General features: G+C 49.3%; 1 protein-coding gene across 1 annotated transcript; it reads right to left on the bottom strand.

Moving 5' to 3' along the window:
• Positions 1-3,254: 3,254 nt before the first annotated feature.
• FAM25A (family with sequence similarity 25 member A) lies at positions 3,255-6,544 on the bottom strand. Its single transcript, XM_059169695.1, has 3 exons — positions 5,753-6,544; positions 4,371-4,433; positions 3,255-3,438 (listed from the first exon to the last, which is right to left on the bottom strand). The coding sequence occupies exons 1-3, from the start codon at positions 5,823-5,825 to the stop codon at positions 3,305-3,307; spliced, it is 270 nt and encodes an 89-aa protein (XP_059025678.1). The 5' UTR covers positions 5,826-6,544; the 3' UTR covers positions 3,255-3,304.
• Positions 6,545-12,781: the final 6,237 nt, after the last annotated feature.

Below are 12,781 nucleotides of genomic sequence, written 5' to 3' on the forward strand. Positions count from 1 at the left end.
GTACTGGAATTTTTGAAGTCCCTATGAACATTTCATTCCCCAGTTTTTCCTTTAAAGCTCTTTGCTTTGTTTAGCCTATTGATTTCCCAAACTGTTATCCAGTGAGGCCACCAGCTTAAAAAAATTGCCTCTAGGGAGGCCTGGGTGCCTCAGTGGGTTGGGTGTCTGCTTTGAGCTCAGGTCATGATCCTAGCATCCTGGGATCAAGTCTTGCATTGGGCTCTCTGCTCAGCATGGAGCCTGCTACTCCCTCTGCCTACTGCTCCCCCTGCTTGTGCACTCATGCCCTCTCTCTCTCTGACAAATAAATGAAATCTTTTTTTTTAATTGCCTCTAATTGTTTTATGACAAACAACCCCAGGGGAAAAGCTATTTACATTGGGGGAGCTCCTAGTAGAGAAAAATAAAGGCAGCCTTGCAATGAGGTCTTACTGGAACCACCAGTCAAGTGAAATAAGCACAGTTTTCTGGAAATGGAGCTTCTTCAGCTCTTTCCAGTAACCGCTAGGCTGTTGGTTTTCATGGAACTGGAGAAGGTGGGGGTTGGGGGGGTGGGGGGCAGAATAGGGTAAGTTAAAAACATCACAGAGCTTGCCATGCTTAAGAAGACTTTGTTTATTTGTTTTTAATTTGTTTTACATAAGTGCTCCCTGGATTGCTGTAAGTCTTTGGTTAAGAATTCTGGAAAAAAAATTTTTTATTCTGATCATATTTTTGCCAGTTTTCTCATTACTTTTATGGACGAGGAAATTTTTGGAGGTCCCTGCTCTGCCTATTGCTTGGACATCACCACCTATTGTTTTTTCTAACACATTTAGAGCTTGTCTGAGGCTGATGTCATACCACTCATTGCATAACAGACAGTAAAGAGAAAGTGGGAGAAGTTCTTATTCTAGAACAGCACACTGCAAGGTGAACTTAAGGAACCATGGGCAGTGCTTCTCCAGCTCTCCGTGGCAAAGGACCAATTTTATTTTGTTTGCTAATCTAATACATTGGGGTATGTGGTCCTCCTTCATGTGACTAGTTCACATACAACTTGCCATGCAAGTTCAACAACCCAGAGCTGGTCTCTACCCTATTCAACAAGCATCATCTGCTGGTCACGCAGCAGATGGAGGTCCTGGCAATATCAGATTTTTGTAAAAGTTTCTAAATGCTCTGTTCTCACTTACCTTGTCACCAAGTAGTAATAACAAGGTTTGAAAGCCAATAAACACTGAGTAGCACTTAACCAGCAAATGATCTTGAATAAGCTAATATGTGCCCTCAAAAACATTTAAAAATCTGTCTGTGTTGGTTTGCTCTTAAATTCAAGCATCATGGAACTGTGTCATGGAGAAAATGAAGATATCTTAAGATGCCTGGGTGGCTCAGTCTGGTGAGTGTCTGCCTTCAGCTCAGGTCATAATCCCAGGGTCCAGGGATCGAGTCCCATATTGGATCGCTTGCTAAGTGAGGAGTCTGCTTCTCCCCCTGCCTGCTCTATCTGCTGCTGCCTTTGCTTGTGCTCTCTCTGTCTCTGACAAATAAGTATTATAAGTATCTCATATTCCCATGGATACAGAGAGGAACAGTATTAATATGTCTGCTAGATACATGCTACCAGTTTTTTCCTCTTCTTCCACAAGTTTGAGTTTGCTTTACTTAAATGAACTCCTCCTACAAACATATTTTCCATAATTTGTAATTTATGTGGACATATTCCCATACAGTATATTACATATTCCTCATTTTTCTGGACATTCCACATATATACATGGAATATATATATAATTGTTGCATATATATATATATATATATATATATATATGCACCAACAGGAACTGGTTAACAACTGTTGCATATATATGTACATATGTACATATATATGTACCAGTTCCATATATATGTAACCAGTTCCAACAGGAACTGGTTAACAACTGTTGCATATATATATATATATGTACATATATACATATACATATATACATATGTATAAATATATATGCAACAGTTGTTAACCAGTTCCTGTTGGTGGCCCTCTAGACAAGGTCCCATTTTTTTCAAGTTGGGATATGGCTTACAATACATTAGAAGTAAGAGGTGTCAAATCTAAATTAGGCATCAACCCTACTAAGCAGAGCAAAATTTGCCTGACTTCTGCCTGGTATGCTAGGGTGTTTCCACCTCCTGCTATTACAGACATGCCATGATGCACCTGTGTGTCCGCCCTCTAGGCATCTGTGTGTACCTGTGTACACCAGAAGCATCAAGTCTTGGCAAGAGAAATTGCTGTCCAGTTTATTCTGCTGCCCACAACGCTCTCACCTTTTTTGAGCTAGGATTTAGACTGAGGGAATTCAAAAGTCTTCAGGAACAAAACCAAGAAGTAGAGTCCAGATCTAGCTGGACAGTGGCAAGTGTTCCAAGCTAGGATATTGGATATTCCTGGGCTGTTCAAGACTTGTGAAGCCACTTTAAAAAAGCCAGACATGTGGTGACCAACTGACATGCTCCTTAAACATCTTTTCTTCTCATTTCTGCGAAGAACAAGTAATTTCCGGCAAGATAAATAAGCGATGCCTCTTCTTTACAAATCATTTTCTTTTTTAAAATCCAAAATGTTAAGCTAAATGCTGCTTCCACATAGGTTTAACTGTATGGTGCTGACCCCTCATGGCAGGAAGGGGAGGAGGCCAGGCATTCTTGGCCACTGCTATCAATTGGGCATGAAAAAGTCTCTGGGGAAAGATCCAACAGTGGCTTCCACGGCCAGTAAGCAGTGGACTCAGTTACTACTTGACCTGATTCTATGACTGTCTGTCCAGCTCAAATGCTTCTCTAAAGTCTCTTTCAGAATGTGAAGCATCTCAAACAGTCTGAGCTGCCCAGCTACACTCTCCATCAGGTTGGTCCGCGATCTTCCTTGAGACCTATAAGAACACTTCAAGGAAAACCCAAAGAACATGTGAGTTGAATTATGTCCCTCCCTTGGGATGTCCTGGAAGCATAGAGGTGTCTGAAAGCTATATATAGTGTCTAGGAAAATAACCATTTTTGAAATGTTGCACAGACACTAACGATTCTTCCAGAGCTCCTTGCTGATGTGAGAAATCGTAATGTGAGGGCAGCACAACTGATTAACCATGGGGTCCTACTGACCCCCAGAAACTGCCAACATGCGGGTCCCCTGCCCCTGCAGAGTGGCCACTGGGGACACGGGCAGGGTTTCCATCCAAACAGGAAAAAATCCAGGGCTCGGTGTACACATTTCACAGCTTTTTATTGAGATTCAGGAAGAGTCCCCTGGAGGTGGATGTGCTCACTGTCCCAGTTTGCCCAGGCCTTCCGCTGCATGGGTGACAGCATTTGTGACTGTGTTAGTCACCGTCTCAGTAACTTCCTTCACCACCTTGTCCCCTGTATCTTGGGCCTTCTTTAAGGCATCGGCAATGGCTGTCAGGAAGAAAGAGGAATAATGTCCGGTGAGCTAAGTAAACATTTCCAGCTGGTAGGGCTAGAGTGGCCTGTGGGATGTGGTTCTTACTAGATTGTGCCCTGGAGGAGCCCCAACGGGACAGAGGGCATCGGGGCTCACAGAGGAATGCATTCAAGTGTGGTTTTATTTCCCCCCACAACTTGGGTTTCTGCAGTCCAGAGCAAGACAGCATTTGCTCCCCTTAAGGGCGCACTGCCTACTCAGACCTCATTTCTCTGTCAGCTGCCTGCTTCTGTCTTCTGGTCATTTTTATATCAGTTCGTTTCTATTTACAAATGCTTTTCTTCAGTGTGTGGTTTTTCTTTTAGCTCATCCCATTTTTTTTTTTATGGAAAATTTAGAAATCTTGTATTGTCAGATTTACCTAATATTTCTTTTATGGCTGTTAGGTTTTCTGTCATAGTTAAAACAATCCTCTCCTTTCCCAGATTATCCAATTTATCCTTTCCCAGATAATCCAGATTACCTTCTCTTCTAACAATTTAACAATTTCACGTATTTAATACAGAGCCCTTGATCCCTCTAGAATCTCTTTTGTTGTAAGGAAGGAGCTATTTTTACATCACTGTACTATAGCGCACACACACACACACACACACTTCTGTAAATTTATATTTATATAAATAGAGAATTTTATGTCTGAAATGGTTTTTGTCCGAGCCTGCTGCCACATAGTCGTTTGTGACACTGTCTTAACATGCCCCAGAAAGAACTGTCTGGATAGATCTTGCTTTAGCAAAGTACAGTCTGTGGTCTCAGATGAGTGTTGGTAATTGCATACTGCCTGAAAGGATGCATCATCAAGGTCAGGGTTTGACCTGCTTAGGTAAAGAACGACTGCCCCCAGCACCTCGCTTCTCTCCTTCCCTGGTTCCAGCCCCAGCCGTACCTTTCTCTCCAGCTTCTTTGGCGTGTTCCACCACCTCCTTGACCACCCCCTCCACGGCATGAACTGCAAAGAGGAGAAGCTCACAGTGAAAACACAGTACAAGCCAGCTTCTTCTCAACATGGTACCCAGACCGCTCTGGATATCCTGGACATCACCGCAGGCAGGACGAGGCAGCCCATAGGAAGGAGCCCCAGCGGGCTTGCTTCAAAGACACCCATGGGTCCTGGCTGCTGGGACACAAGCTGAGGTGAGCCAGACAAAGGCATGGGGCTCTCCATGGCCCCTGGCCAGCCTGGCAAGGCCTGGAATGCAGAAGAGCAGGCCCTCCTGCCAGCTGGGGGCCTGGGGCCAAGGTGGAGCCTGTCTCCCAGATGAGGGCACCTTCGGGCGCGCTGCTGGCCTGCCTCAGCCCAATGGAAGCTGCAGCAGGAGGCCAAATCCCAAAGCTATCTACAGCAAAACCAAGGCCCCAGAGCAATTCCTCCAGCAGGAAAGAACTCTCTGACCGCCTAGGAGTTGTCTGACGTTTGGGGGGCAGTGGCTAGAACAGCAAGATTTGGGAGTCAGAAGAACGGATTCTGATTCTACCTCCACTGTGTGCTGCTTGGTTCCCTCACCTGCGGACTAGGGGTGGGACTAAGCTCAGAGCCAGTGGCAGGTGTGACTGGGCAGGGAAGGCCAGCTGCAGCTTAACCGATGAAAGACAGACGTGTCTGCCGCAGCCAGCCAGGAGGAACCACAGCGGCCAACTCGGACACGGGGCTGTGTTTCACAAAATGCCCACTGGGACCCAGACTCATCTCCTGCATACAACTGTGGGAGTCCGCGTACAAGAAAGGGTTTCTGGGGACTTGGAAGAAATTCAAAATGTCCTTTGGATAAACCCTAGGGGCTGACATTGAACAGAATCAGACTTGGTGGTTTCTTAGTGAAGAAATGCTTGAAGCTTTAAATTGATGGTAAAAATAAAAATCCATTTTTCCTTTTTCTATAGAGGATATTCAAAATAGGCTGTTTTTGATACAGAAGGGCTCCCAGGTTTCCAGACGGACAGATTCTAGCTACCCAAAGCTCACCCAAGCACCAGGGCTCTCCCCATGTCCCCTGAGCTGGAGTCCCTTCTGCCCTCAGTCACAGACTCCAGAAATGGGTCTGACCTGGAGAGGACTGTTTGGGGTACTAGACCCCTCATGACTCCACCCAAGCTGCCCTCCTTAGCTTCCATACCCATCACTTCCATTCTGTCCTTGTGGGGCTGACTGGCCAGGGTTGTCGAGGGGCCAAGGCCTACCTTCAATCTACTGGGATCCGCTTTCAACAGGCCCCAACCCTCCCAGCCCTAGGAGAAGGGCCCCAGTCAAAGGAGCCTCGGGCTTCTTACCAGCTTCCTCAGTGGCTTTCTCAGTGCGGTGGGCCAGGCCCTCAGCAGCAAGTTTCCCCAGACCTCCCAGCATCGTGAGATGACAGGTGGCAAGCAAGCAGGATGCTAGGGCCTGGCCCTGCGTCCTTTTATAGATGCCCCTGATGCCTGCCTGGGCTCTGGAGCATGGGGCCCCCGCCTAAGCCAAGTAGGAGATCAGCTGGTTAGTCATCGTAGGCGGCGGCAGGAGGAGGAGGCTGGGTGGGGCCCCCCCAGTGCTGTGAGGGCAACCTTGCCCCTCTGGCAGTATGAGACCCCTACACCCTGTATTCTGGGACCCTGTGAGGGTCAGGGACTGGACAGAGAAGTCAGCTCTGGGTCATGTCCCTCCCCCAAAGCAGGAGGCCTGACTTGTTTGCGGGATGAGAGGCAACTGGGGACCCCTGCCAGCCCCCTGAGTTTTGAGCTTCCCACATCCCTGGCACTGGTGCACTCCCAGACAAGACCTAGGATTTCCAGCCTGCTGTTCAGGTTCCCCAGGGTGGCCTAGTTAGGGGCTTGAGAGCCTGGGGACCTGGGGACCTAGATGGCTGCTCAGGCCAGGAACACAAGTGAAGTGGTGGCCACTGGGCCCCAAGACCTCAGCTCCGCAGTCTCTGCAGCTTTCACTAGAAATTTGAGGGGTGAGGGGTAGGGGCCTCATCATGGTACCTTGCCCTAGGCTGAGGAGGATGTAGCATTAACCAGAAACACAGTCACCCCTGGCTTGCCGTCAGCTGCTTCTCACTCACAGGAGCACCTGAGCACCTGAACAGCCAGAACGGGAGCAACTAGCCCAGGAGGGAGCCTGGCCATCCCTGCACCTTGGGGCCTGGCTTCTTGCAGAGGCCCAGTGTCCCCCAGGAGGTCCTAGAAGAGTAGATGGAGGACCCCACCACCACTAGGGGAGGTGTGTCTGGTGGCCCTAGCCAGAATTCCAGAAAGCCACTCCACCAGCTCCTGATACATCACATGCTCAAGGGACCAGGCTGCCTCCCTAGTTATTCAGGATGGGGAGAGATGCCTCAAGCCACATGCCTTGTGCCATACCCTTTAGTCATTGGCCCAACCTGAGCCTCAGTTTCCTCATGTGTAGAATGGGGACAGCCATGCCTTCCTGGCCATGTCACTGACAGTCGGTAGGGTCATGTGTGCAAGCTCTTGCTAAACTTCTATTCCCTCCCCCTTGTCACTGATGTGCTTGGCAGTGAGCCCTGACTGACCAGTGGGTGGAACAAAGAGTAGAGGGAGCAGAGGGCTGGGGAGTGTGACCCCAATGGCCAGGGGTCATGGAAGAAAAGTCCTCCCAAGTCCCTGTTCATGCCATCCAGGCCTAGGGCAGGAGTCTGAAGCCGCCTCCCCACTTGCCTGCTCTCTCAGCCCTCAGAGCTTTTCAGGAGGGTGTGGTGAGCCCTAATTAGTGTTTATCCGATCTGGGGCCCTCACAGCCTGGGTGTTATGGGGCTGAGGCCTTCCCACATTCCTGATTGGTGTTAGGAAGCCCCAAGCTGTGACCAGCACCCCCGGGAGGGAGGGAGTATTGTGGCAGCAGAAACTCTGGGTCACAGGGTCATAGCAACCACCTGTCATTCTCCGCTGGCAGGAGTGTTTGGGTCTTAAACAACTTGGAGAGGCCCTCTTTGAGGGAAAAAACATAATACTACTACTCTTGCAAGTGTTACAGATGGCCCTGTGTGAACTTGTAGACTCACAAGAGGCTGTGAAGTGAGGGGCTCTGGAGCTTAAATAGGTCCCCGAGACTCCATTCACCCCTTACCACAGCCAAATACCAGAATGTTCTGCTCAGGCAGCACTGCTGAGTTGGCAGTGGGGGTTGGAGGGCAGCTTCCAGGACACACCTGGTGGGAATCGGGCTGAGAGACCCACAGGAATTTCCTTGGACCCATCAAACCCTCTTCCTCTGAGGTTGTGTGGGTCCCCAGGCCCACAGGGGTCCTCACTGTGCCTGATCCCCTGACAGGATGGTGGTGTCACTCAGCATTTCTGGAATGGCTCCCAGACTCTACAGACCCCTTCCTACCTGTGCCCATGCTAGGGTACTCCTCTCCATCTCCTCAGGAGCTCACTTGCCCCTCAATAGGCCCTTGTTAGGGCTCAGCCCCTCAGCAGGACTTTGGTCCCAGTGCCAGTCCCGAGCTCAGCCCAGCACAGCTTCTGGATACACTTTTCTTCCACTGTCAGGCTACTGTTGCCCTTGCCACATCACCCTGCCTGCCCCCTGAGACCCTGTACTGCCCAGGTATGAGCACGCTGACTCCAGTGACAACACATTATGGCCCCAGATCTGCTGGCAAGGTTAGGTCCAGACAAAGATCCCTAATACCTAGCAGGGAGAAAGCAAGGGGCCTGAAGAGGCCAAGCTGCGCAGGACCAGCCTGGGGCCCTGGACCTTGGTGCTCTGGCCCAGATCCAACCCCCCTTAGTCTTCCAGCTCTAGCTGTGACCAGCTCCCTGTTCTCCCAGCCCACCCCGTGCAAGACCCTCTGACCAGGGCTGGATGCTGGTGGGAGGGGCTGAGCTCAAGCAGCTCCTGCGGGGAGCAACCTCACTGCCTCCATGAGGTGGAAGACGACTCAGGAGAGAATCATCCCAAGTCTTGGAAGAGGCCTGACTCACACTGGGCCCCCATGGAGCAGCCCTTAAACACAGGCACCTGGCAGCCTGTCCTGAGTCAGAAGGTGAAGCCCAGCCATCGGGACTGGACACTCAGGCCTCCGGTGGAGCCTACTAATCCTACAAGTGGAATGTGCTCAGCAACCCAGTTTGGCAAAGAACCCCCTGGCTGCGTCACCAAGTCACAGAGCTAATTTTTCAAATAACAATTTGCCAACTTAACAATGACCAGTTCTGAAAAATAATAACAAAGAATGTTGATTTTAAGTACTCCAATACTTGGGGCTATCTTGTGTCCAAAGCAGGACGACTCATGTGAGCTGAACTGCAGATGTCACGAATGTCAAGTGTCACGGCCGCCTGTCCTCCTTCTGCTTCCTAGATTTGAGCTCACAGGATAGACTCAGCCTACGGACCCTGCGCACACCAACCCCTTCCGGTTACAGGGAACCAAATCCAGACTCCTAGCGACGGTCTGTGGGCCAGCAGAGGACTTCCTTGGCATGTCAACATTACACATCCATGGCTGACAGTCCAGGTTCCGGTGGAAAGCGGAGGGCACCTCAAAGGGGTATCTGATGCCCACAAAGCTGTGGGCAGATTTAAGAGAACAGCAAAAGATGGCAAGGTGCCCAGGGAGCTGTAATAGCGAGAGCGGTTACCTCCCTGGGCCCGGGAGGGGCAAAGGAGAGCCCGTACAGACGCCAAGGAGAGCTGCGGCTTTAGGAGAAGATCAGACAAGGAGCAGCAGCAGAGGAACACAGCCTCTGCCAAACCATGCCAAGCAAGGAGGGCGCAGGAGGGATAAATACTTCTCCTCGCCCTCCCTGCTCTCCCGATCCATCCCCCACTGGCTGAACCTAACTGGGGCTGAGGCCGCGGGAGCCCTGGTGATGCAGCTCACAAGGGCAGGTTCCCAGGGCGAGGGCAGGGAGGAGCAGGTGAAGAGTGGATACAGATTCTCTGTAAACACAGCACCAGCTCAGCCTGCCAGCCTGCTGGGTCTGCAGGAAACAAGGCAGCAGCTTAATTCCGGATAGTCCCATTTCTCCTCCTTGAAACCATATGGAGGAGGAGGAGGACAAAGGCAGGCCTTCACCAACACCCACAGGTCAAACTTAATTTCAGAGAAATCAGGAGATTGGGATTGGGAAACCATGCAAATCCAGAAGCAGGTGAACCCAGGGGGGAGACAGGCCAGTACCGAAGAGCAGGGGATGGGGAAGGGCCTGGGTAGCAGGCGTCTCAGACTTTGCCAGCAACACTCACTTCCGGGCTGAGATGGCCCTCTGAGTGAGAACTCTTTGGGACAGAACTTGAACCTGAGGAGCTGAAGAAAGACGTGGAATAAGCCCAAGGAACTCCAGAGGGGCTTCTCCAAAAGAGGACCACCTTCCAAGAGACAAGAGAGCCCTTGGAAAGGCAAGAGCTGAACCCCTGGAGGCCACAACTGGGAAAAGAAGGCTGCCTATAGAACCTTCTTGAAGTTAGTTCGGTTCACGGCTACGAAGGGAGCCCAACACTTACATGAAGGAAGGCCAGTCTCCTGAACAGAAGAACCTGGGTGAGTCCCCGGCCCGACCCTCTCCATGAGAATGTCCCACTGATGCCTGGGAAGTTCTACTTCAGATCTGAACTCTGGATTCCCGACAGCCTCCAATGTCATAAATACAAGGGCTTTACAATGAATAGGGAGGTTTCTCTATCTTCCTCCCCAGCCTTCCCTTGTGGATGTTTGCGTCTCACACAACCACAATACAATGATCAGAAGGGAGGAACTGATATTAGCATATTTAGCTAAATTAAAATTTAAGTTAATTAACAAAATAATATTGTCTAATGAAATAAGAATAATAAAGTTTTAATTTTAACTTTCTAACTTTTTTAAAAATATATTTTATTTATTTATTTGAAAGAGAGAGTGAGAGAGAGCATGAGAGCTGAGGTCAGAGGGAGAAACACTCCCCGTGGAGCTGGAAGCCCGATGCGGGACTCGATCCCAGGACTCTGGTATCATGACCTGAGCTGAAGGCAGTCACTTAACCAACCGAACCACCCAGGCGCCCCTAACTTTTTTAAAAATAGAAAATGCTGTACACAAATATAGAACACAATGAATCTTCATGGGCCCATTGCAATAACCCGAGGGGCGTAGCTATAGCAATTGTGAGCTCAGATCCGAGATGTCTTCCCACTTTATCTGTAAATATTTCATTCTTGAGGAACCTTCTAGAGGACTAACTCCAACCAACCAATGGATAGCAAAAATATTTTAGCAAAAAGAATGGCAGAGAGATTTTAATATCTTCAGTTGCAGATCTAAGGCAAAACAAAGGTGTGGCTCAGAGTAGAGGAATGGAATGTAAATATTTCAAAAAGTAGAGAGAAATAACAACCAAAAAGAGAGAGAGAATGGGGTTGGAAAGTGAAAAATAGGGGCACCTGGGTGGCTCAGTCGGTTAAGCCTTTGACTCTTGATTTCTGCTCAGGTGCTGATCTCAGGGTCGTGGGATCAAGCCCCATGTCGTTGGGCTCTGTGCTCAGCAGTGAGTTTGCCTCTCTCTCCCTCTGCCTCTCCTGCTCAGGTGCATGCAAGATCTCTTTCTCTCTAAAATAAATAAATCAATCTTAAAAAAATAAAATAAAATAAAGAGAGAGAAAGTCAAAATAGAAAACCCTGCTCCTTGTCTCTTATGTAGTTTATAACTTGACAGGAATCAGAACTGAGAAGTCCAAGGGAAACAATATGTAATGTTAGTGACCTTGTGTTTGTCTAGTTGAGGAACTGGAATCTGGAGAATCAAGAATTATCTGGGGGAATTGCTGATGGGAGAACTGATCTTTGGAGCCTTGACCAATACCCAATAGATGGCCACAGCCTTCTCCTCTTCAGCCAGCCTGGGTTCAGCTAGCTTCATGAACCTCACGGAGATAGGCCTGGGCTCCTATAGGCTCCTGTGGCCTCCCCTGGTACTGTGCTCCCTGTGTCCCAGACGTTGAGCAAAACCAAGTCAAACTTGGCCTTGCCTCCACTTCCACCCCCAGGGCTCACAGTGTTGGGGAGAACAGAGGCACACAGAAACAAGCATTTGCCTGGTGCCATGGGAGGGCTAGCTTCATGGGGCAGGAAGAGTGTGGAAAGGGCCGCATACAATAATGGCACCCATGGTGAATGTGACAATATGCAAACTCACTGTTATCTGGTAGGAGAACCAAAGGACAGTCACAGCTGTGTTCATTTAGCAAATGTTCCCAAGCACTACTCTAGGCACTGGGTGTGCACTCATCAGTAGAAGGGACTTGGTTGCAGCCCCATGGACAACCATCACAAAGATGCACACAGGAAAGGACTCGTTAGAATAACTGTGGAGAGGGAGTACAGGAGGGCTGTGAGTGTATCAGTGATGGCTGGACCCATTCTGAGTGTGTGTGTGTGTGTATGTGTGTATTGGAGGGTGGACAGGGCATCCTGAAGGATGAAGGGTAGGCGCTCTAGATGAGACTAGTTTGTGGGGAAGGATGGAGAGCATTCCAGGTAGAAAAATACAGCACATGCCAAGACCCTGGGGTGAGCAGGAGCATGATGTCAAGGAAAATGTGAAAAGGTCAATGTGGCTGAGGCAAAGAGGGACAGGGTGTTGAGTGAGGAGGCTGGAGAGGTAGGTGAGGCCAGCAGGATGCTGGCATCCAGGTAACATGGGGACTGAAGCTTTTGCTTGCAAAAGAAAAACCTCATTCACCGTGGCTCAAATACCATGGGAAGGGGTGCCTGGGTGGCTCAGTGGGTTAAGCACCTGCCTTCGGCTCGGGTCATGGTCTCAGGGTCCTGGGGTCGAGCCCCGCATCAGGCTCTCTGCAGAGTGGGGAGTCTGCTTCCGCCTCTCTCTCTGCCTGCCTCTCTGCGTACTTGTGATCTCTCCCTCTCTCTCCGTCGGATAAATAAATAAAATCTTAAAAAAAAAAAAAAATACCATGGGAAGCCGAATCCTCCCTCTTGCTAGCATGTGGCAGCTCAAAAATTGTTAATTTAGGAACTGAATAAAGTAACTTGGGACCCAGTTTCTTTCTATATTTCTGCTCGGCCCTTATTAGCAAGCTGGCTTTTCCTCAAGCTTCTTCCTCCTTTGGTTACAAGTGGCCACCACAGTTCCAAGCATCATTTCCAGCCACAAAAAAAAGTCCAGTGGAAGATGAAGGACTCTTTCTTCTTTTGTCTCTCTCTCTCTTTTTTCTTGAGGATGGAAAATCTTTCCTCAAAGCTCCTTGGCCCCCAGATGTGATCTCCCCTCTTCTTAGCCAGAGCTGTGTTCCACACCCATTCTTAAGGCAATTTCTTGAGGAGCACTGGATAAAGAGGGATTGCTGGGGCCCTGGGGA

Source organism: Mustela lutreola, chromosome 4, assembly GCF_030435805.1.
Source record: "Mustela lutreola isolate mMusLut2 chromosome 4, mMusLut2.pri, whole genome shotgun sequence".
NCBI classification, from domain to species: domain Eukaryota; kingdom Metazoa; phylum Chordata; class Mammalia; order Carnivora; family Mustelidae; genus Mustela; species Mustela lutreola.

Excerpts from the sequence above, each read along its gene's own strand:
- FAM25A (XM_059169695.1), bottom strand. The coding sequence starts at position 5,825 with ATGCTGGGAGGTCTGGGGAAACTTGCTGCTGAGGGCCTGGCCCACCGC. Across the intron at positions 4,434-5,752 it reads GAAAGCCACTGAGGAAGCTG|TTCATGCCGTGGAGGGGGTG; the intron begins GTAAGAAGCCCG and ends TCCTCTTTGCAG. Across the intron at positions 3,439-4,370 it reads CAAAGAAGCTGGAGAGAAAG|CCATTGCCGATGCCTTAAAG; the intron begins GTACGGCTGGGG and ends TCTTCCTGACAG.